General features: G+C 48.1%; 1 protein-coding gene and 1 non-coding gene across 2 annotated transcripts in view; one reads left to right on the top strand and one right to left on the bottom strand.

Annotated features, from left to right (window-relative positions):
• Positions 1–23,933, bottom strand: part of LOC138448603 (E3 ubiquitin-protein ligase TRIM39-like) — a 229,041-nt gene that overhangs the window by 125,574 nt on the left and 79,534 nt on the right. Inside the window, exons 2-3 of the mRNA XM_069604704.1 lie at positions 19,706–19,801; positions 15,655–15,885 (exon numbers count right to left, since the gene is read on the bottom strand). Coding sequence (XP_069460805.1) covers positions 15,655–15,885; positions 19,706–19,801 — 327 coding nt within the window. The remainder of the gene's footprint in view (positions 1–15,654; positions 15,886–19,705; positions 19,802–23,933) is intronic.
• On the top strand, positions 11,639–11,745 carry LOC138461635 (U6 spliceosomal RNA). Its single transcript, XR_011264249.1, has one exon. It is a non-coding gene; the product is annotated as a U6 spliceosomal RNA (small nuclear RNA).

The raw sequence follows: 23,933 nt of genomic DNA, 5'->3' as shown, positions 1-23,933 counted from the left end.
CGCCGTTGCCCAACTGGCGAAACCCAGTGTCGGCGATGTCCGTCGCCATAGTGATGGCGTGGTCCGACGCCACCTCACCTTCCTGTAGGATCTCCAGGGCATCCGCCCTCTTGTCGTCCGGTAGGAAGTCCAGCAGGGGAGCCAGTTTGTACCATAGCTCCCTGTCGTAGCGGGCCACGATAGCCAAGGCGTTGGCCGCTTTAATCGTCGTCGCTGCAGACGAGATGACCCTGCGTCCCATAGCGTCCAATTTCTTTCCCTCGCCGTCCGGTGGGGAAGTCGATGTGGAGGCCGCACCCCCCGCCCCGCTTTCTTCCTGGCCGCCGCGGAGACGACGGAGTCCGGAGTAGGCTGCGCCCGGAGGCACAGGGGGGCCGCGTCCGGGACCCGGTACTTCTTCTCGTACCGGTCTCTTCTAGCTGGCGTCGTGGAAGGGTTCTTGAGGAGGGCGAGGCCCTCATCCCAAATGTCGTCCAGTAGAGGCACCGCGAGGACCATCTTCCTCTTGGCCTCGCGCCGTTGATAAAGGAATCCTTCCTTTTTCTTCTCCTCAGGGCAGAGTTGGAAAAGCTCGGATGCCCTGGCGATCATGGAGTGGAACGATCCAATCTCGTCGGGCGGAGAAGCCCTGGTGGGAGGTGACGACGGTAGATCCTCGTCGTATACCTCGTCGTCCGTACCCGTCGCTGCCGTGTCAGTCCCCGTATCATCCCCTCGGGTGGACGGGGAGGAGGGCTGGACGGGGCGCGACGGCTGAAAAGGAGGTGGAGGGTGAATCCTTCTTTTCTTGGGCGGGGGAACACCAGAAGGTCCCGGTTCAGGATCCCCCGACGGGAGAGGTTCCTCCGTCGGCAACGGTAGTCTCGTCCTTATCTCTGAGCATAAGGACTGTATAGCCAACAAAATGGCCGCCGAGTTGTCTTGCGGCGCTGGCAGAGGGGAATCCGACGGGCGATCAGGGGCCCCGTCGGCACCCTCGACGATGTCGTCGTCACCTGCGTCGGGATCCATCCCGACGGGCCGGTCTTCTTCCACGCCAAGGCCGTGGCTTAAGACCTCGATCAGCTCTTCCTCCGAGGTTGAAGCCGAATCTACGACGACGCCCTGCCCCCCCTTTTTCTTCCCCGCCGGGGATTTCACGGGGGTCCTATCGATGGGCACAAAAGAGGACTCCCTCCGAGGTGGCAGGGAGACTCTGAGCCCCGAGGTCGCCACCACTGGTGTAGCCTCCACAGGCTGAGCCAGGGCCGCCGCGACAGTATCGATAGAGGGCTTGGCCGGATGGATTAAGGCCTTCACCACCTTAGGTGCGCTCACCGCCTTATCCTTGAGGGGGGGGACACTGCCTCGCTCCCCCTCCGATGGGGCCTTCGAGCTCGACCGGGGCCTCTCCAGGAGCTTCGCCGGGTGCTCGCCCTTCCTCTTACCCGACCCAGAGCGTTGGCTCGTGGCTGAAGGTGCCGGGGAGGGTGCGCCCTGCCTGGCGCCCGTAGAGCCCGACCGTTCGGCGCTCCCGGTGCCAGCGGACTCGCGGTGCTTGGCCTTGTGTTGGACCCCCGTCGCCGGGGCGTCCTCAAAGGTCTTAGAAGACCGCTCGGATTTCTTCCTCTTCTTCTCGCCTGACGGGCTCTTACCTTCCAGCCAGTTGGCGAGACGTTGATGGCGGTCCTTCATGGTCCGCTCCGACATATTGCCGCAAAACGCACAGTCCTTCTCCACGTGCGTCTTGTCCTCATGTAAGCAGTAGAGACAAAAGGAGTGTTCGTCCTCCTTAAAGACGTTCTGCAGCTGGCATCCAGGGCAGACCCTGAACAGCTTTCCGGGCGTCGAGCTTCCCTTCTCCTGGGCCATGTCCGGGCCTGAGAAGCTTCTGGAGTCCTCCAAAAGCGTAGCTCGACGAAATCTTCACCCTTGAGGCGTGCAGACGAATCCGACACGGGTCCCCGTTGATCGGATGGAGAGTCGGTGGGGCTTGAGGCTCTTTTGACCGAAAAAAACGAAGTTTTTGAGAAAAAACGTGAAAAAATAGCACTAACGCTCGAGAGCAATAGCACGAGGATCCCAACACATGAACGTGCGGTAAAAATCTGAAGATGGCTGCCAGAATCGGTGCTTAGGTAGAGGGCAGTCATTGGCTGTGGTCAGTATGACGCAGAGACCAGTGATTGGTTATTACTACGAAAGACAGATCAGAAACGAAACTGATACTGGTTTTTTCTTTACCGAGGATTCCCAGCCTGACGACGGGGAATATTCATGAGCATGTGAATCCATGCCAGACCCCATGCTGGAGAACTGGGATAACCCTTCCAGTGTACTAGGTACTGTAAGGTTCCTCGTTGATAACGGGAATCCACCAGTCTAGCAACCTCATATTCCTGGGTTTCCTCTGGTACATCTACCTGTGTCTTCTTGATAGACCTCCGGTAGGGATCTTCCACATGACCCTTAAGAAGAGAAGAATGGAAGACCGGATGTACTCTCTTGAACTGAGAAGGTAACTTCAATTTGTAGGCAACAGGATTTATCTTGGCCTCAATCTTGTATGGACCTATATATCTAGGTGAGAACTTGCCCATTCGTGCCCAACGAGGTAAATATCGGGTGGACAGCCAGACCATTGAGCCAGGATTCCATTGAGGGTTAGGTATTCTTTTTGCATCAGCATACTTCTTGTATGTCTTACGACTTTCCTCCAAAGTTTGCAAAGCTGTTTTATGAATCCGTTGGATCCTGGAGACAAGCTCGTCCACCGCCGGTGCCTTGTTACCGCCAGAAGGCAATGTCGGTAGAGAGTGGGGTGGTACCCATAGGTGCAGTGAAATGGACTCATACCAATAGCAGTGTGAACGGTGTTATTGTACGTGAATTCTGCCATAGACAACAGAGATGCCCAATTGTCTTGTTCTTTATTGCAGAAGCACCTCAGGTATTCTTCCAGAGTGGTATTAAGTCGTTCTGTTTGTCCATTAGACTGGGGGTGATATCCCGATGATAATGCCCTGTGAATTCCCAGCTCTTTGCACAAAATGGACCAAAACCTTGAGGTGAATTGTACTCCTCTGTTGGAAATGATGACATGAGGTAGTCCATGGAGCTTCACTATGTCCCTGAGAAACACAGAGGCAGTCTCAGTGGCAGAAGGTACCCCAACAAGGGGGGAAAAATGAGCCAGTTTGGAAAAGGAATCGACAGTGACCATTATAGCGGTCTTTCCCTGAGAGGGAGGTAATTCAACTATAAAGTCCATTGACAAATTCTCCCAAGGACGAGAAGGTAAGTCTGCTTGCTGCAACAAGCCGAGGGGCATTTGCCTAGAGACCTTGGAACTTGGAACTTACACAAACTGAACATGATCTGACGTATGTGTTGACGTCGATCCGTACAGAAGGCAACCAAAAACTTCTAGTAAGTAATTCAAAGGTGGATTTTTGCCCCTTGTGACCGGCCAAGGGTAGGTCATGACAGAGATGAAGGGCTAGCTTCTGGAGGTCCTTTGTAGGAAGGAAGAGGGCTGATTCAAGAAACCATAATCCTTCTCTTTCTTGGAGACCCATAGACAAGAGCTCTCTTCTAGACAAGGTTTTATATGCACACTGCACATTCTGCAAAAAGCTGTTGATGGTGGTTATGATCTTAGGGTTAGGTCGTATTCTATCCCTTACAGTAGGTGTAGATCCGATCTCTAGTTCTGTGTTGTCCCAGCTTCGAGAAAGCGCATCTGCTACCCCATTCTGGGTACCTGGGATGTAGGAGATGAGAAAGTCAAAATCCGAAAAGTAATAAGCCCATCTGGCATGACGTGCGTTCCGGCATTCCATCTGTTGGAGAACCCGCAGATTTCTGTGGTCCGTGCGAATAAGGAATGGCTGAGATGCTCCTTGAAGCAAGTGCCTCCACTCTTTGCATGCTCTTCGCATAGCCAGTAGTTCACGCTCGAGTACGGTATAGTTCCTTTCACTGGCCGTCAGAGTGCGTGAATAGTAGGCTATAGGACGTTCTGCACCTTCGTTATCTTCTTGTAGTAGAACTGCTCCTATGGCTCCACCTGAAGCATCAATCTCCACTATGAATGGTTTAGACTGGTCCGGTTGTATAAGCACCGGAGCAGTAGTGAATAGTCTTTTCAGTTCAGAAAAGGCGGACTGGGCTGCCGGGTTCCAATCAAAGATGCTGTCCTTCTTAAGGAGTAAAGTCAGAGGGAGAACCATCTCAGAGAAATTTGGAATGAAGCGGCGATAAAAATTCGCCAGAACGAGAAATCGTTGGATCTCTTTTATGGAGGTAGGTTCTGGCCATCTGAGTATGGCCTTTATCTTATCGGGATCCATCCGAATACCTTTGGAGGACAGGATAAACACAAGGTATGGTACTTCGGTAGCCTCAAAAGTGCATTTCTCGGCCTTGGCGTACAAATGGTTCTCCTGTAGCCTTCGTAACACCTCCTTCACTTGGTTCCGATGATCCTGGAGAGTTGTGGAATATATCAAAATGTCATCTAGGTATACCACAACGGAGGTACCCAGCATGTCAGAAAAAACATGGTCCATAAACCTTTGGAACACCGCTGGGGCGTTGACTAGTCCGAACGGCATCATGCAATATTCGAACAACCCCAACGGTGTTCGAAAAGGAATCTTCCACTCGTCCCCTGGATAGATTCTGAGAAGATGATAAGCCCCACGTAGATCGATCTTTGTGAAGACCTGAGAGTCCTTTACTGCTTCGATGATGTCTCTTATGAGGGGCATGGGATAACGGTCACGTACCGTAATCCTGTTTAATTCTCTGTAATCAATGCAAGGGCACAACTCTCTGGTCCCCTTCTTGGCAACGAAAAATAGAGATGCCCCTCCGGAAGACCGTGACTTCACTATCAAGCCATTCTCGAGATTCGAATCCAAATACTCCTTCAGGACTGACCGCTCTTGTTGTGACAGCGGATACATTCTACCAAAGGGCAGAGGTACTTCTTCCTTGAGGTCAATTCTGCAATCTTCGGGGCGGTGAGGTGGGAGGAGTTTGGGTACCACATCTTTGAAGACTTCTTCGTATTCCTTGTATTGGGTAGGTATAGCAGATATGGAAACGGCTGACTGGTTTGTAGGGAAGCCAGAGACCACTACCCGATGTTCCTTAATACAGTTCTTGCCGCAATAGTCTGAGTTAAAACTCAAGCGATTAGCGCTCCAGTCGATATCTGGGTTGTGCTGTCTTAACCAGGAGATTCCCAGTATAACCGGAAAGTGTGCTGCCTTGATGACATCAAAGATGATCACTTCTGTGTGTTCTTCCATAACGACCTGTAGGGGCAAAGTCTCCATGGTTACTGGACCTGAAGACAAAGGGCGTCCGTCAACTCCTTCCACTGGAATGGTCCTGCTCTTGGATCTGAGCGGAATGCCTTTGTTCTGTGCCCAAGAAGCCTCAATAAAATTGCCCGCCGCCCCGCAGTCCAGAATAGCCAACACTGGAATAGAGGAATCAGCAGACGGGCTTAGGGACGCCTGGAGTATCATCAATCGGTTGTCTTCTCCTGCTTTAGTGGTGTTGCAAGGGTTTGTGCCAACTTCCCCGTAGTCTCCCTTGCATAGACTCGGGGCAATGCGTTTCCCGAACGCCGAGATGGGATCTCAGTGCCGTCCTTCAACTGGTGTTCCGATGAACCACAATACATACAAAGACTAAGTTCCTTTCTGCGTCTTCTTTCATTAACGGACAAAGGGCCTCTTGTGGCACCTATTTGCATTGGTTCCTCGGGGAAAGGACGATCCTTGGCCTGGGGAGCCGTCTGGTTGTTCCATTGAAGTCCTCGGCCCTTCTTCCTCTCATTTCGTCTTTCATTCAAACGGAATTCGATCCGGAGGACCAAGGTTGTTAATTCAGAAAAGGTGTCTGGTCTCGCCACTCGTGCCAACTCGTCCTTTATGTCGTCGTGCAATCCTCGACGGAAAATAGTTTGCTGAGCAGTATCAGGCCAACCTGCCAACGCAGCCAATTCCTGAAAGTGTGAGATATACGATTGGACGTTTTGGTTGCCTTGCTTGGCATCCAGTAGTGCTTCATATGTTGAGTACTGGACTTCGGGTCTTTCGAACCTAGTCTTAAAGTCACAAACGAACAAATCATAGTCGTTCACCGAGGGATCTTCTGAAGTAACAAGGGGGGTAGCCCATTTCAAGGCACTTCCCGTCAGATTGGAAATTAGAAAACCAACCCGAGACCTTCCGGACTCAAAGTTCTTCCTCCTGAATGAGAAGTAGACAGTGCAGGCATCAAGGAACTCGTTCATTCCCTTGGGATTGCCATCATACTTGTTCATGGAAAAAGGCATCGGGGGTAATTCACCTCTTCCTTCGTCTCTGGTAGCCACCTGTTGCCGAAGGGTCTGGTTCTCTGGTTGTACGTTCTGCATGTCGACCCGCAAAGCCTGGATAGCATTGCACATCTCCAGGACTTGTTCAGGAGTAGCCATGGTCTTACTCTTTTGGGCGTTGTATACTGTGAGACTTTGAACCTTTGGATCCCCTCTTTTCCAACTCCTCCTCACCTGAATCTCCGGTGGAGTCCTTTCGTCTAGGCCTTCTGGGTTCCTTGCTCTTCTTTTGATGCAAATACGGACGTGACTCCCCAGAGGCCACCGTGACCGGATGGGGAACCAAGCCCCGGGAGCCCCCTGGGAGTCAGTCCCCAATATCAGGGAAAAAGCCGTTAGGCTAGAAAAAACCCTGTTGAGATGGGTTCAGGCAGTGAATCCGTAGTATATATAGTCCAATGAAACTGAACACACTGTTCCCAGTATCCGGGAGAGGAGTCCTTTAGAAGTCCAACTCCTATTACCGGTGGTGAAGGTAAGGAACAGAGATGAGAGGAAACGGCAATCCAAAAGGAACTGCAACTTGACTGTGGAGCTCGCAGGCGTCCGGAGGCCGGACAGAAGCACTCGCAGGCGTCCGATAGCCAGACAGAAGAGCACTCGCAGGCGTCCGATGGCCGGACAGAAGAGTACGAAGGTAAGGCAAAGGAAAGAGCGAGAGAGTGAAGGAGAGAGGGAGAGATAGGAAGGGAAGGAGAGCTGAAGACAGGAAGAGCCAGGACAAGGAGAGAAACGGAGGGGAGAAAGACAGAGGTTTAGGGCTTACCTCTCAGTGCACTTTAACAGAGACAAACCACAAGAAAATAAACCCATTAAGACGGAAACCGCGGTGGGAAAAGAACAACTGAATTGAAATACAGGAAACTGAAGTATTACAGAATAGCACAAAGGCTCGAAAAACTAGCGTTGAGTACTAACAAGGTAAACAGATACAATGCACCGAAGCCTCGGTGCGTCCCACGTAAATACGTGCCGGCGGCCATATTGGGAGAAGCATAGACCGCTAAAGGCGTTCCCAGTCGCCAGATTAGGCACGTCTCCAGTGACTCCAGATCTTCCACGGGCGATGCATTACACTCTCTCTTCTTTTGAACATTGATCTGTTCATGAACATCAGCCGCTTGATAACGTGAGTTTTAACCTACTCTGTTTCATCCGCGCTGTTTCAGCAGTCCCTTTGGACTTTTTCAGAGCCTCGCCCGCACTTTCAGCAACACCGGGAGGACCCGAGCTTCAGGGTGTTCTCCACTCTTGGGCGCAAGAATTTCACCTGGTACGGAGCCCCACAGCATACAAAAAACAAAGACTGCACTGCCAATGTACAGTGGGAGGACAAGAGCGGTTTATGCTCATTTACTTGAAGTTCCCCTAATAGCACAGTGCGGTCGCATTTGAACAACGGATGTCTGGGGCCGAGCGGTGCCACACGGCATAATCCAGAGGCGGATCATGGTGCGGCGAACAGCATCAAGGACACACTAACTTGGTCAGGAGATCACGATCGGAGCAACTGGGGGAGCAGCCAAGCCGTCAAAGTTCCAGCAAAGGTGGAGCCGGGAAACAGAACGAAGCTCCAATAAGGGCAGAGCTCACGGGGCAAATTGAAAGTAGGCTCCGGATGATTTTTGCAATCAAGGCGAGTAACTAAGCAACGAACAGAAAGGCGATTCATCGCATATTACGAAGCAGGGGAAGAAACCTATTTTGGAAACAAGACAACACGAGGCATAGCCAGTTTTTATGAAAGAAGCAGATCTATAATTTCATTTTAAAGCTTTACAAACTATAAGCCAAGACAAAACACAATGCCCCAGGCCCTGGACCATATGAAATACGGGCCGATAGAGGGCCTAGGAGTTTAGGCGCAGGGTGGGGGGGGGAGGCGCGGAAGCAGGAGGGAGGGGCGTCCAAATGGCGCCCCTCAACACAAAAGAACAGGAAAGGCAGGAAATGGCACCTGGGAAAGGTGCGAGAAGTAATCAGCAGGGGGCCGGGGAAAGCCCGGCCCCCAAGGGCAGGACAAAACGGGCTCAGGGGTATAAGTAACCCCAGGAAATGAGGAGCAGAACAAACCAGGTAAAGGAGCTCACCTCTCTCGGGCAAGCTCCTAGGACCTGGATAAGGGGAGCGAAGGAACATTTACCACCCAACCCATCCTACACAGATAAGGGACGAAGGAGGAAACAGGCAGGAGCCAGAACGCCGAGTACTTTCTTCCGGTACACGGTCCGAGCAAGTCGTAGGCGGCATGTACCCAGGAACGGAGGCCCAAGGGTAACAAAGGCTCGGGAGGAGCCTTGGGCAACTCCAAAACTGGGCACAAGGTGCCCAAAAGCTAAGGATGGTGTTACTGTTTTTTGTTATGTATTTTCTGTAAGAAAATAAAACATGCCTACGGCCTATAATTTTTCCACAAACAAAACTGGTCTGCCATGTTATTATTTAGGTAGGGGCCAAGGGGAGGGAGCAAAGGGAGCCCACACTACTCAGCCTAGCGCGAGTCAACTTTGCAACGGCACAATCAGTTACCTGAACACGGGGCATAACAAAGTTTTGAACCATGCCAGGTTTCGCACGGGGGTACGTTCTTAAAAAGCTAGGGGAAACGCCTTTAGAAGCAGGACAACACAAAGCAGTGTCATTTTGACAAACTAGCAGTTTGCTAGTTAAAATTGTTCCTACAAAGGGCAAACGCTTACAAAATGCGTGAGTGTAGTTTTTCAACTACAAGAATAGTATCCTAAAATACAGCGTGAGTCAAGTTTTAACTACAAAACCAGTACCCTGAGCACGGGGCACAACAAAGCATAAACATTTCTCCCAAGAAATCTAGGGTGCGGATGTACACAAAAGGAAAAGCACAAGAAAACAAGACCCGGCCTAGGTTAACAGGCAACGCTTCTTTCTCATAACCAACAGACTTTGAAAGCAAACAATCTCCGACTAATTTTGTGCACCTCAAGCACGGGAGCACGCGTTTTCTGCTAACAATAGCACACACACAGGGGTGGACTGGCCCATACTGAACTCTGGAGATTTCCTGGTGGGCCTCTGCACCCTGGGCCTATTTTCTGTGGTATTTCCAAATTTTCTCATAGGAAAAGCATTGGGCTTGCTGAAAAGGTGTTATACAGGGCCACTTTGAACTTTATTTCCAGGGCCTCTTTTGGTCCACAGTAATTATTTCCAGGGCCTCTTTTAGTTCCCAGTCCAGCCCTGCACACACAAAGAGATTGACACAAAACTGTGGCGACAGGCAGTGGCCGCACCTACAAGTGCCAAACTACATATTGAGCTCAAAATTGCACAGAAGCCACAAACAAGTAAAGAGACACGAAATTGACAGTCTTCGCAAACAGGGAGGCCACAATGAACGTTGTGCCACAGAAGCAAATCTGGGAAGCAAGACCACACAGGGGGTGTTTTTTGCGTGTTGGAGGAATAAAAGCAAATATATTCACCACAGAACATTGCAACTAAGAAGCAATAGCTCCCCAGAGCAAACAGGCAGCAACACAAAAGCTGCATACAGAGAGAGGTGGTAGTGGGGGGAAAACACGTGAGGACAGGAGACCAAAACAAACGTAGTTACCCCAACGGAATACAGCACAGACTTCTTTTTCCGACTACACGGGTAAAAATGAATGCAGATTAAAACACGAAAGACAAAGACAAGAACCTTCAATGGCATTACCTACCACAACATCACCAACACCTGCAACAAGAAACGCCCACGTGGCAAGGAGTCATGTTATCCCGAACCAAGAAGGGAGCTTAACAGATAAACAGATGAGGCTATCGAGACAAGTACAGGTGAACAAAAAGAAAATCCAGAGCGAAGTAGGAAGTTCCTGTTTCGACGCAGCACTCTTACCGTTGAACAGACAGTTCAGCGAGTAGAGCACTCACTTTGATATCCGGGCAGAGCCTGCTTACGCAGTTTCGAATCCCGACATGGCCAAAATCAACCATACATCCTTCTGGGGCAATAAATAACTGCCACACGCTGGGGGCAAGAAGCAGCACTCAGATGCCGGAAGTTTTCATAGCACCATTCTGCTAAATGTATTATTGCTGAATGCAACAAAAAGGTAATGGTCGACCAGTATGGGCAGCAAACGCACAAGCCAATGCGAACCAGTCCCACTACTACAGCGACACGAGTTATGCCGTACAAGAAGGTGGTCTGCAGCAATAACGAACACAATGTTTCAAATGAAATGCAATATATGACAGCTACAACAACCGCAGCAAGAAACTGAACACATGTAAATGCTTCCCCAAATATTTAAGGAAAGCAGAAACGCAAATCAAAAAAGGGGTCTCCATTTCCGCACAGCTATCCGAACGGATCATGGCAAAATATTTCTGTGTACACAGAAGAAAAAAGCCCTGAAAACAGGGTTTGAAACACAGCCGGTGAGGTTGTTCCCACAACATAAGGAGAACTTGTACACGGGGGACCCAGTTTCAGCAACACTCCGGAAGGAGTGCAACAGAAATACGCCCGGGAGCGCAGAATTGGGCGACGTCAATCCGACAAAGTAGCGCAGAAACAGGCGGGATACCTGGCAGCCAGCGGTAACGAACGATGAGAAGAAGGTGAGATGGCGCAGAAACACCAAAGTTCAAGGTAAGCAAGAGAGCACCCATGGTGGAAATAGAAGGCACACAAAGTGCGAAATGCCATCGGCTCTACAGCCGCCTGAGGGCCCAAAAAGCACCCACTCAGGCAGACAAAAGCTGGGGCTAGTCCCAAAAGTTTCTGAGATCTGAAACAAATAACTGGAAAGTATAGACATTTGAGCAGTCAGGTAGCACAGCAAGCAGAGCGCTTGTCTTGACATCCAATCAAAGACCACGTACCCAGGTTCCGAGCCGGGTAGGGCCAAACTCAGCCCTCATCCTTACGTGGTCCAGGTATGAGCATCACTCACCATGGCTAATAAAAGCAGCGCTCAGAGGCTAGAGAGGGGGCCCTCAAATGTGCTATGTAAAGGCAAAACCATTCACGTTCAGACCCTGAGCGGCTGGGCCAGGGGGTAAGGGGCAATAGAAAACCCTCACAGAAATAGAGGGCGAATACGAAGAACAGTACCGAAAGCAAGTGGCAGACCAGCGAGTCACAGAGCCAAGCCAGTAAGACCAAACCTCAACCCACAGCCCAATTCGTGAATAAAACGCCTGCACACGGGAGGGTCACCCATGAGCACAAGGTAAAGGGTGAATTTAGGGGGCCAAGAACCAGTATATTAATCCAAGGTGCTTGCTTCGGCAACACATACACTAAAGTGGGAACGATACAGAAAAGACTAGCATAGCCCCATCGCATGGAGGGCACTCAAAGTCGCGAAGCATTCCAAAAGTGGAGTTCCCGCTGGGTGCTGCATGATTTACAGGGGATGGAGACCACTTTACAGTTCTCAGAGCGCGACAGAGCACGGCAAGGGCAACACAGTTTGATCCACTCAAGGAAAGCAAAGGAGCACCGATTCCCCATAGCTGACTATCACAGTTTAACAGCTACAAATGCTTGGCAGGAGCAGGGTATGAATAAGGGAACAGCAGTAAAATGTTTCCTGTTTAAGCGCTTACCCAGATGATAGAGTTCAGAAACAGGCACATCAGCGCAAGAAAGCAGTACACACAGTACACAAGCGAACAAGACTTGGACCTGAATAAAAGTCCAAGGCACGCCTCAACAGGCAGCCAAAAGAGCATCAGGGGCGAGACGTGCCCAACGAGCATAGACGCCACCACAACCAAAAAGCAGGAAGTGACATATTTGTAAGGAGTGAGTGGGTTGTGTGGAGCAGTAGGCAGCATACTAATTAGCAAATTAATAAAATCCCAGGCGAGGTTGAATGCGCTCAAGGAGCCGCCTGGCTCCTGCAAAGATTTTGAGAGGTGCCGCCACAGTTGTGGGCATTGCCAATGCTGTCAGCCTGCCATGGTGTAGATATAGCAGCGCCATTACCTCTGAGAACATTGTGAGGCAGAGCAGAGGCAGAGTGTTGGGACGTGTGCTGCAATGGACACTGAGTGCCTGTAATTCTCTTAGATGGCAACACAAATAAGGGGCATACTTGCCAAATCTACTTTATTGAGGGTCCCTTGGGGGGGAGCGTGTCTCTATTCTTGCCAAGCCTAGATTCTCTCCTTCCACCTGCCTCCATTTCCCATCCATTTACCGGTGCAAGACATAGTGGCAAGACTCCGAGACTGGGAGGAGTCTATGCTTCGAGCTCCTAATGCTCTCTGTCAGGGCATGAAAGCGGCGACACAAAAAGAGGTAGTGGCTACAATAGATTCCCCCACCTTATCCCACAGCTGATGTCACCAAACCCACAACCTCACACAGCAGCAGGAGACGAACGAAACAGACAAGGAGACATCATGAAGATGTGGTGGACAATGCACCTGAGGTGGAGGAGGCGGAACCTCACACTACAATACGTCAGGCTGACCCTCAGCAAAAGGAGCAATTCCACGAGCAGGACAGTATTCATCTGTGTCTGGTCTCTCTGACTCCTCAGTCCCAACCCAACCACTTCGTTAATGTCATCAACAGCCACTGAGTCACAAGATGAAGAAGATGAGGTCATGTTTGCGTGATAAGAATGGTAGCGCGCTAACACTGGGTCCATTGAGCCCCCAGACTCAGAAGGCAGGAAATAGGAAAGGGAATGCACAATCTACAGGCAACAGGGACTTTACAATGGAGCCCCAGCCCTACCACTGATAGAAATAAGCACACTGGCTAGTCCCCGTCTCCAAAATCCTCCACACTTAAATGCGCATGTTGATATGGGGTGGGGGCTGGGGAGGGCGTTTCTCATTTTAGTGAAAGCAACATATTCCTACTTTCATATATTGCACTTGCGCTTTGCCCTTTCCCTCTCCCCTGCACTTGCACGTTCTCAATGTCACTGGGCCTAGTAAGATTGTTTGTTTTTATCCTCCCTTGTACCCCCTCCCTTGTCTCGTCGCGCCCTGAAACACTTGTGTATGGGCGCGATATAAATGAAATATCACATATCATAGCATACATGCTGCACAGTTTGCTCATGACCGATGATGAGATTTTTGTGGTCACAGCAGGCTTACTGTAATTCCCAAAATGAGGACATCAGCGTGGGGCTATTGCAGCATCATAAGATGGACGCCCGCCCCATTCTCTGTTGGTTTTGCAGTCATTTCCAACCATCAGGGAGGAGCACAGACATAAATGCCAGCCATAACAAACAGTGGCGTAAAAAGTGTTGACCAGAACTGACAGTACAAAGCAGGGGCAAGTTTCAAAAGATCTGTTTGTTTGGCCCTGCGGGGAAGTCTATTCCCACTTGGTGCTTCAATGGATTCCAGTCCTTGTACATCAACCATAGGGGCCTCCACTGGAAGCCAAGATGAGGATACAGTGCAAGAGAGTGAGCACACTTGTGTATAGGTGCGTTATAAATGCCATATGATGGTAAACACGAAGCCAGCAGTGGGCCTTTCAGAAATGCTGATGTTTCAAATAAGGCTTCACTAGACTCCGGTGCAGTTTGGCACACCATAAAGAAAGCTCAAGCAAAACCACAAAGTAACACAAGAGCCTGGACTTTATATGTTAAAGCTGTCATAATAGTGACTGGCAACCTTCTTCCCTTTTTAATTTCACAACTCTTGCCTACGGGAAGGCAAATTGTGAGGAGCAGCGTCTTTGCTTTGCCCCCAATGACATTGGGGTATGTTTGTTCCTGCCGGTTCTGCCGCATCAGCAGTGGGGAAGGTACGTTGGCCAGGCAGCATTCACTGGTGTACTGGCCATGTATAAGGAGTACACAAAATATCACTGTCTGATGATACACAAAGTTGTTTATCAAAAGACCACCGAGTTGCAATCTGGATGCTAATGCCTGGCATCGGTCCTGGGGAAGCCTCAGATTCAGACCTCGTGCCACTTGTGTGGAACTTTTACCCAGCTCATACTTGGGGTGATGTCATTGGCCAACTCCTGACAAGTGGACCAATGTTCCCCAGTCCGCCCTGCCTTTCTTTCTATACCTAGCCATGACTATTCCTTCCCCATTCACAGTGTCCCTCCATCTCTTCATCTTCCAGTTCAGCAGTCGCTGGGTCATTTCCAGAGGTGCCATCCCTTTCCACTGCCGTGCAATCACCATTGATTGCCTTTTCTCCATCTGCATCCTCTACAGACATATTGCACAAGGACATATCTTTTCTCCTCTTTATCAAGGACTCTTGCTCGTCTCGACGGACTGAAAGCGTTGTCTCCTATACAGGAGGCACCATTAGGGACATATGATACAATTAATACATACATATTTAAGGGCCATGCAACTATATATTGGACAAGGTTCTTCCATACCATTAGGAATTGTCCTAGAGGCCAATGTGTGACACAGACCATGTAGGCACTGTGACCGCAGGTGGCTCTACCTCAAGGTCACGGTCGCTCATTTCTCACAGCATGGGCCCTCGCAGGAAGATCACTTCATTTTAGTTCTGATAGTTAACTTAAAAAAGCATGAGGAATTGACACTAAATAGAGCTTTAAAGTTAACAAATTGCATGAGTTTGGTGCTAAACTGTGGCAGAGGTATCCTTTGTTACACACACACACACACACACACACACACACACACACACAAATAAAGGATTGCAAATACACAACATGAAGGCACCTTCTGGAGTGCACATAGGTTTGCTTTATTTGGTGTATATGATAACGAGGGTCAACATGGTGTGTTGTAAAAATACAAAAGAGCAAAGTTTTGGCACTTCTAGAATATTAAGATTAAAAAGGCTTCTTATTCAGTGTACAATATGGAACACCTAAAGTAATCGATCTGCTCTCTCCAAGGCAATTCACTTTTGTTCTATAGAATTCCAATCCGTGACTTCATTTCAATCTAATCTATCAATCAATCTTTGCTTTTATACTCTGGTAACCCTCTCTAACTGGGGTTGTGCTCCGAATTTGTTATTACTATACTACTCTGGCCTATGTTCAGATTCTCGTATTTGCAATGCATTACTTTTTCAATTTCTCAAGTTCGTTGCCTACTCTCACACTGAGAAAATGTACGTTCCCTTTTTTGCTGCAATAGTCTGATATTTCTAATATATACGTGTGTTCTGCAGATGCCTCACAATTTGGATTCCTGAGTTGGAAGGTATGTACAAGTTTAATTCTTAGCAATATACTTTGCTTTGCTGATCCATGCAATGCCCTTTGCACAGGGGTCTGCAGTGAGCATACACAGCCTTACCTTGAGCAGTTCGCTGGACGTCTGATTGAACTTTACTTCCATGTCAGCTATGAGCTGCTTGAGGTCGGACACCTGCAGTGACAGTCTGCTTTGGTTGGCCTCTATTTTCTGCAGGATCTCTGTCTCTTCATCCTCCAGCACGCCAAGAAGTGCCTGCTGCTCTGTTATCAGAAACTGGTGAAGTTTCTCAAATTCCGACACAATTGTCTTCCGTTCTGAGTGGATCTTTGCCTAATGCAGGAATAAGGAAAAGTCCAAATTGGCACCACGTTGGTTTAAACGCGAATGAATGTTAGGTCTGTTTAAGCATAGTTGCATTTGCCAATCAAATATCTCCTGGACACATCACACACATAGAACAGCTGATCTAAGCCTCCCCTTACTGTCTATTTTATGGAGTTGCTTCCTGGGGCAGGTTCATAATATTTCTTTCCAGCATACACAACCTTTGGGGCTCTGGGGTAGAAAGGAATAGAGGGTAACACAGTATTACTAGGACTGTCCACACACAGAGGTATATCAAAATCCGATGTGTGTCCAGTGTTCTAAGTGTACAAAAAGAAGTAGTGGAACTATGTTCCCTGCTGGCCTGCTCCCGCTCTCCACAAACCCCATCGCCACACCGCCTAACACGCACAAACCCCCAAACAAACACACCTGCTGTTTAAGAGAATGTTCAGTACAGTGGAATGAACTGCAAGTTTCAATTTCTTCCTACACATTTATTTTAAAATGTTCCGGAACAGTTTCTTTTTTAAATAAAAGTATATGAACAGTAAAACTTAAAAAATAAGCATCACTTCCATCCGCTCCCGCCTACTTCGACCACTGTGTGTGTCTTGTTAAAAAAGTAACGAAAAAGGGGTATGGGGTGGGAGGCACTACTGCAAGTTCATATAATCAAAATTAAACATAAACATAGATGCTTGTTCTTACAGATTTCGAGCAATCAATTGGTTAAATAAATAGATTTCAGGTGCAGCAGGGCAGATCCCGAGGCCACTCGAGATCAAAACACAGAAAGGACATCAAACAAACATCGGGTGTTGCCAGCCGATAGCCCTGTGTTGCACTCCTAATGGGGTAGAAACCCCTATGTGATTTAATGATCTATCGTGAGAGGGGATCTCCCATTTACCGGAAGGCACCCTCCTAAAGGTGTACATAGAGCTCTCCGATAGACTTGGGTAATCTAGTACTCATATATGTACATAACAGTCATGAACTGTGTATTTTAAGTAAATGAATGTCCACCTGGTAGAGTCTGTTCAGGAGCCACCAAGAACCTTCACACTACAAGTGCACAACACATGTATTTTATATGTCACAAGGTAATTAGACACATTACAAAAAACATTAAGTAAAATGAAATTAGATTCCAATTCAAGTCTCAAATATACAATTGGATAAGATATCAAACTCAGTGTATAACAGGCAGCATCAGAAGACCAGCAAACTCCAAAGTTAACTGAATCCTTAGAGCGCTAACTTTGACATGCAGCACTAGGGCCTTACTTTAGCAATTCTGCTGAACCAGGATTCCGTCTTTCATAGGACCTAGTGGGAGAGAAGGACAGACTTCTAATTGGCTGACTCGGATACTGGCACTGTTGCTGCATGGTCCCCAATGATAAGTGCAAGATCCAATGTTAAAGATAGGGCCACTTTTATAGATAGGATTTTATTTTTGGGACCATGCAGGTGCCTTTCCGAAGTGAAGTCGAGGGGTGTAAATCCCATTGTCGTGTATGTTAGGCAGTGAACGCTCCAGTCCTCTCAAGGGGGTTTCCTGTGCGCCAGCGGTCTGGCATGGTTTTGGTGCATTTTAAGATCTTCAAGCAATCAGAGCCGTATAGGCACTGGGGATGATGTTATGCTGAAGGGAATAAGAACTACCGGAGCTGAGGTACAGTGCAGCTCTTCAGGGCATTGGGGGTCTTCGCGGGTGACCCCAGTGGCAGATAAAGTCCAGCTGAGGGAGCTTAACTAGGAAATGTGCTCCATGGAGAGTGACCGTTGGGCAAATCACAACCCTTTTCTCATCCAAAACAGCCATTTCAGTGACACTATTTTTGCTAAAAATATCCCAGTGATGCAGATGGTACAGTCGTGCAAGGCACAATCATTTTGCTACTACGCATCTCCTTGTCCTCTGAGCGAGGGAGGTCGTCACACCTTCACGTGCACACTCGTCCTACTGACCACGATGTGCATGGGCGCCTTGGGCTGATCCAAGAGACTGATCATTTGCACTCATGCACGATTTATAAATGTTTGCCCTGTACAAGAACTAAGTCGTGCACATTAACAGATAGGCATTTGATATTTCTTTGCATCTGTTTCAGATTTAACGTCACGATTAGGCTACACGAATTGCTAAGAAAGAAACATTTGGAGCTTACTGGATTCTTGCTCATAGGTAAAACGCCAGGTGGCCTTGATTTAAAATTATTGATCGAGTCATGCTGCTCAAAAGTGAGAACCAGCCTGGGGGGCTACTGATGCGTTTTTAACTGCCTGCATGTCCAAAGAGGTCAAGAAATGTTTTTTGCTTCTGGTTTTGGTATATATTTGCATCATCAGATTAGGACGATTTGTCCTCACATTAAGGTCAGACAGACCGAGATTTTATCCTACACTGTTTTTCATGCACATACTGGGTCAGATGTGAATGGGCCTTTTTGAGCTTAGAAATTAGAAAACTAGGGTATGAGGTAGACAATGAAAGTCGCTCCCCGATTGTAATGTTTACAAAATGAAAAACCTGGGGTGAAGAAACATGAGCTGTCAATAAAAGTCTTTTAATAGTATGTTATTTGTTTTTAGAAACAATAAATGTTCACACATCCTGATGAAGACACATACAATCTGTCTGGAAGACATCTACCAGACACAGTTGAGTCGAATCTATTGTTACATTGGAAGTCCTTTATAAATGGAAGAACTATATTTTGGGACACCTATAGTCGATAATGTTTACAATGTGGACAATTATTAGTGAATGGAATTTGCAATTAAATATATTGTAATTGAAAATGTTTATATGATAACCTTGAGTTCTCAAGATAATTAACTGTTTTAGACTTGAATGGTTTGCATGGAGTATGAATGAATGCTTTAGCTATGATGTTTTATTGAATTAGTTTTGTACTTGTATTTTCATAACCAAATAATATTTTTTTACATTTAACTAGAATGAAATAAAACAATGTTTAATCAGTCACAGCTCTAGTCTCTATCTTACCAGTTTGTTCTAAAGTTCCATCTGGCACTACCACTACCACTATTTTATATATAACTGTTCTACCTCAGAGTGCCAGTGTAGTAGAGGTACCCACCCATGGATTTTTGTTGAAGAAGAAGAAGGTTGCCAGCCTTAAAGGCCTTCCTGGGAGGGGTACAAATCAGAGGTACGCCCTGCGGAGGTGAAGTAGCTAGAGGAGGGGCAGAAGAGGTGGGTGGAGAGGGCGAGGTAGCCAAGGGGAGTGGGCGGGAGGGACAGCAGGATATTAAAGGAAATTGATGAGGCGAAGGAAGCACCTATCAAAGAGGAGGAGATTGGCCTGAGGGCCCTGGATTATGACGGTGCCACTAAGGTAGACATTAATGATGACTTTAGAAGAGTCGAAGGGAGCCATGAGAGCTTCCCAGCGGGTGCCACCATTAATGGGATAGCAGGAGACAGGACAGAGCACACAGATCATATGAAGAGTTTATAGATCTGGCGAGGGAACAACAAAGAGGATGTCAGTGAGGGTCGGTCTCGAGGAAGCGCTGGAATAGGTGTCAGCGATAGAAAGACCAGTGTTGGAGGCCAAGATATCCTTTTTGAACTTTAAACTCAGTCAGTTGCAGCTTTCAGGATACATTTAATCAATCTAACTCAGACATTCATCTTCTGTACTGTATCCTGTATTCCTGTGCAACTATTTCTTTGGCTTTGGACAATATTTTCATCTTTTTTTTAATCTTCACAGCATTTTAACAAATTGCTCTAAAATAAAAAGAAACACTTTATCTATTCAGTTTTTCAAAGGCCCAGTCAACCTGCCTTTATCTCTTCGGATCTCTTGACCTCTTCAGACATGAACTGGGTAAGATTCTCCAGGCCCTTCTTTAAAGTGTCCAAGTGATGCTGGAGCTTTTCCTGAAAAACAACAGAATATAAAGCAAGCATGTTATTACTCAGTTGCACTTACTTCTGAAGCAATGGGGTTACAGGAATGGTTGAACGTGAGGTCAGTCATGAAGAGTCTAGTAGTATGCGGAAGCTTCAAGGCATGACATGGCGGCCACTGCAAGGAAAGGGTCTGGGGAATGGGTCAATGAATACTGCTTTCAAATATATTTGGCCATCAATAATGGAAACCAATGGCTTTAATAAATATCCTTTTGCAGTTTGGTAGAGGTATAACTTTTTATAAAATAAATGCACACAAATTGGCATAATTTCTACAAGGTTTACAGAAACAAAGACCTAGACAGCTCACATTACAAGAAAGACTTCTGACGGGGCAGCTACGGAGGAGAGAGGCCATGCCAAACGCCAATGGCTTTGACTATCAAGCCCCTCTGTCCCCATGGTATTGAGCACATTCTGATTCAACTATGAGGTAGCGGAAACACCCACCCTAGACACCTGATGATCCTTATCCCCCATCTGTTGGACATTCGAACACTGCAGCGGACTAGGCCAATCTGCCAAGCACCAGAGAAGGTATCTTTCTATATGAGGACCACCCCAAAGCTTACTCCTCTCCGCCGTAAGCAGCAAAGACTATCCGACCAAAGACCCAACAGTAACTGCAATTGAGAGGACCTAGAGAAGGGACACAAAACACTACATTCTGCTAACCGCTAGAGGAAAGAGCCGATTGCGCAAAGACAGAATGCATTATGTCAGACGGTTATGTGGAAGTACGCGCAAAGGCCAGGAAGTGTAGTAAAGAGCAGTAGTGGCTTCTCCCCCTTCCCGCACCTTTCTTACCTTTCGGTCGCTGGTGGTCGATGGCTGTGCCACACGCTCGCACTCTCGCACTCTGCGCTGCTACCCCTTCGTCGCCAAACACCTGCATCGCACAACACCGCAGCCTTTTCCCTCTTGCCAGGGTATTATTATCCACCATTCTTGTCTCTCCTTCACATTTTCAATGATTACTGAATCCCGTTCTCCCTGTTACCTTCCCATTTGAAGAACGTCTTTTGGGGCCTTCTTCATCAGGGACCTTCTCTCTAGTCATGGACCGTAGCCGCATTATTTCCGATGGTGTTTCCCTTCTCGCGATTTCACGCTTCCTCGTGGTGTCCCAGTGCTCCATTGCATGTCTGGACAACCTGTAGCTCTATATTGATGATGGCATCAGAGATGGTCTGTGGACCGGCCATCCACCACTGATCCGCCTTCATGGTCTCTCCACCACCTTCTCTCAGGCTCCTGGCCTGTTGGCTTCTCATGCTTACGGTCCCCCGAGTTCGAAAGTCACGGTTTTCCTGGCTTCCAGCTTCTGCAGGTGTTACGCAGCCGGGGCCGTCCCGGGCCTGCATTTTCCATTTCTCTCTCTCTTCTCTCTCTCTTCTGACACTGTGGCTCTTAGCGTGTACATTAATCAATGTACTTGTCCCAGTGGATTGGATGTTCTATTAGGCATCTATTAGGTGTTTCTTCATCCCCATCTTGATATTCAAAAGTCTCTGGTATTGTAGAGCATCCCATGTAGGCCGCAGTGTGCACATCTTTAGAGAGTGCTTCATGGGAGTGGAAGTCCTTGTCCCCTAAGGGGGAGTCTCTCCCAGTGAGGTCACACTTGCCTCGATCCTTAGGGAGGGTATTGCCGAGCGGACTCACCTCCCTAGCTTCACAGAGGGGCGGGAGGGTTCCCCTTCGGGAAGAATAGATGAATTCCCTTGATTCGTCACAATATTTAGTTATTTATTTATTTATATAGATAGATAGGGAGTTTCGTAAGGGTAGACAAAGGCAGTACCCTGGCTGGAGGGAGTATGTGGAAATGGCAGCCTACAAAAGACTGCCTATGGGAAACAACCATCCATTGGGGCCATATTCTGGCCTCTCCTCCACAGTGGGCGTGCAGGAGGAGTAGCAGGAGGTTTGTTCCTTTGGTGCCACGTTAAAGGTCTCTTCATAAGCTCTTCCAGGCAGGGTGGGCTAATGAAGCAGGTCCCTATGAAGGAATCATGCCAGGATAGAGTGAGGACAAAGGTGTTTATGAAAAAAGGAAGTGGTTGTTTAAATGTTTTAGGCTTAATTTAAAATAAAAAGGGGTCTCTGATGGACTCCCAAAAGCTCCACTCTGGTGTCTGTTGTCAATATGAGGGGTTAACAACAGTGAAAGCTAGCAACTGAGAGGGCAGCCCATTTCATGTTGTAGGAAGGCAATAAACATTTTTATTTTTCAGGTTGTCTAGCGCCCCTCTGCTTGCAGCTGATCTGAGGGTGGTAAGTGGTCCCTTCCTGGACTTGGGGTTAAGGAATGAGCGCAAGCTACCAGGCCCGGGCCAGAAACACAAGGGCTACGTATGGTTCTCCAGTTCCCTACTCTCCCATTCTTCTTTGGGCAGCCCCTTCACCACTTTGGGCATTCCGTAAAACAATTAATATTTTCCAGCTCCTGTATATTTCTCTCTCCTTGTTCACCTGTTTGGGTATCTTCTACGCTTGCCTATTCTGGGTCCTTCCCTTCCTGGCCCAGTCGCCTCCAAAACTCCTTTTCTTTTCCTACATAGCCTTATGTGTCTTGCTACGTTCAGCACAATGTGCTGCTTGATTGCCCACCTTCAGGGTCTGTCTTTACCCAGCCACCTGGGCCACCCCATTCAACCTCTGGTCTCCTTCTTGTCCCAGTATTCGGTTGTCTCTCCTCCAGCCTTATAACGTCTGCTCTAAACAGGCTCCAGTGGCTCTGCTCCAGTCTTCTGTCTCCAGCTCCTTTTCCAGCTTCCTCTTTTTCTCTTTCCAGCAGGTACAGAATGAGTTCTTCCTCTTATCTCCACCACCTACCGACCAAGCCCTTGGGCATTTATAGGACTTGAATCCCTCCTACCAGCTTCACTCTGGTGTAAAAGGACTCTGTGCTGTAGATGGGATGAGGAATGGCTGCTGGGCTCTGCCTCTGGAGGGTTCCATGTAATAATGTCTCAGCAAAAATATCGCCATGCAAAAACATCGACGAACAATGGCTGTTTTTTTGTGGGGACATTATTACATGGAACATGCCTTTGTTTTTTCTTCATGGGGAGCAGGGGACACCCCCACAACCCCTGCTGCCCCTGTCAGTGTTAGGCGGAAACCTGTGCAGTTCCCTCTGGGACCACTGCAAAAGATTTAGGACTACAGGCGTTTGGCGGTGAACCCACTTGGTAGCAGTCTGTACCACACAGATTCACTTGGTAGCTGTGGCTGAGCAGTCAGACTTCCCTCAAGAAGAGTTGAGCAGTATGTGGAGTATACAAAATAGGGCAATTCTTCACAGCAAGACAAGTAAACACGCAACAAGGCTTAGTGTAAAGATATTACGGTATTTATTTATAATGAAACATCTATGGAAAACACTAAGGCAAATCACGGCAGACAAATCAAACACAATTACTCTACGAAGTAGAAAACGATCAATCCCCCTAGCAATATATCGACAACTCTAGGTTCTACCGGTACGACTTATTTTCAGACAGAGGTGTATACCTCAACTTAGATGACACTCGAATATTAGTTAGGACGGGAGAGAAAAAGATAGGCAGGTTACGAAATCAACACAGTTCAATCCTACGCGGATAAAATGCAAGGCAAGAAGGCAAGAATCACAATAGGTCATAAAGTTCAGAGGCCAGGCCCACTCAGGGAGAGGCAGGGCGCGATGTCCAAAAAGTCTCTAGTGAAGATGCATTCAAGTCTTATAGCAAATTGTTATCGGCAGGTTGAACCAGTTCAGAACAAAGAATGAGAAAAGCTTGGAGGCGACCCAACGGAACGGAGAGGATTAAGACACCTCACTCGAACCGATCGAAAGGGAAGCCAGGCGGACACGGTACCTTGTTGTGGAGGGCAGCTCCGGCGGGAGCAGTTGTTCCTGGTGGTGGATGCACGTCGGGTCTTTGCCAAGAGTAGAGATGATCTCGTCATCGAAGAAAAGTGAAGTCCGGTGCACCACCAGGGAAGAGACCAGCCGCGGAGTGCTCCGTCACAAGGCACCACCTTTTGGTCGCGGTTTCAGGGATAGTGGCTATCCGGTCGCCGGGGTGCGCTGCACGGGCAATTCGACCAC

Source organism: Ambystoma mexicanum, chromosome 1p (assembly GCF_040938575.1).
Source record: "Ambystoma mexicanum isolate Mex_15411 chromosome 1p, UKY_AmexF1_1, whole genome shotgun sequence".
NCBI classification, from domain to species: domain Eukaryota; kingdom Metazoa; phylum Chordata; class Amphibia; order Caudata; family Ambystomatidae; genus Ambystoma; species Ambystoma mexicanum.
This window is presented reverse-complemented; position numbering and strand designations above follow the sequence as displayed.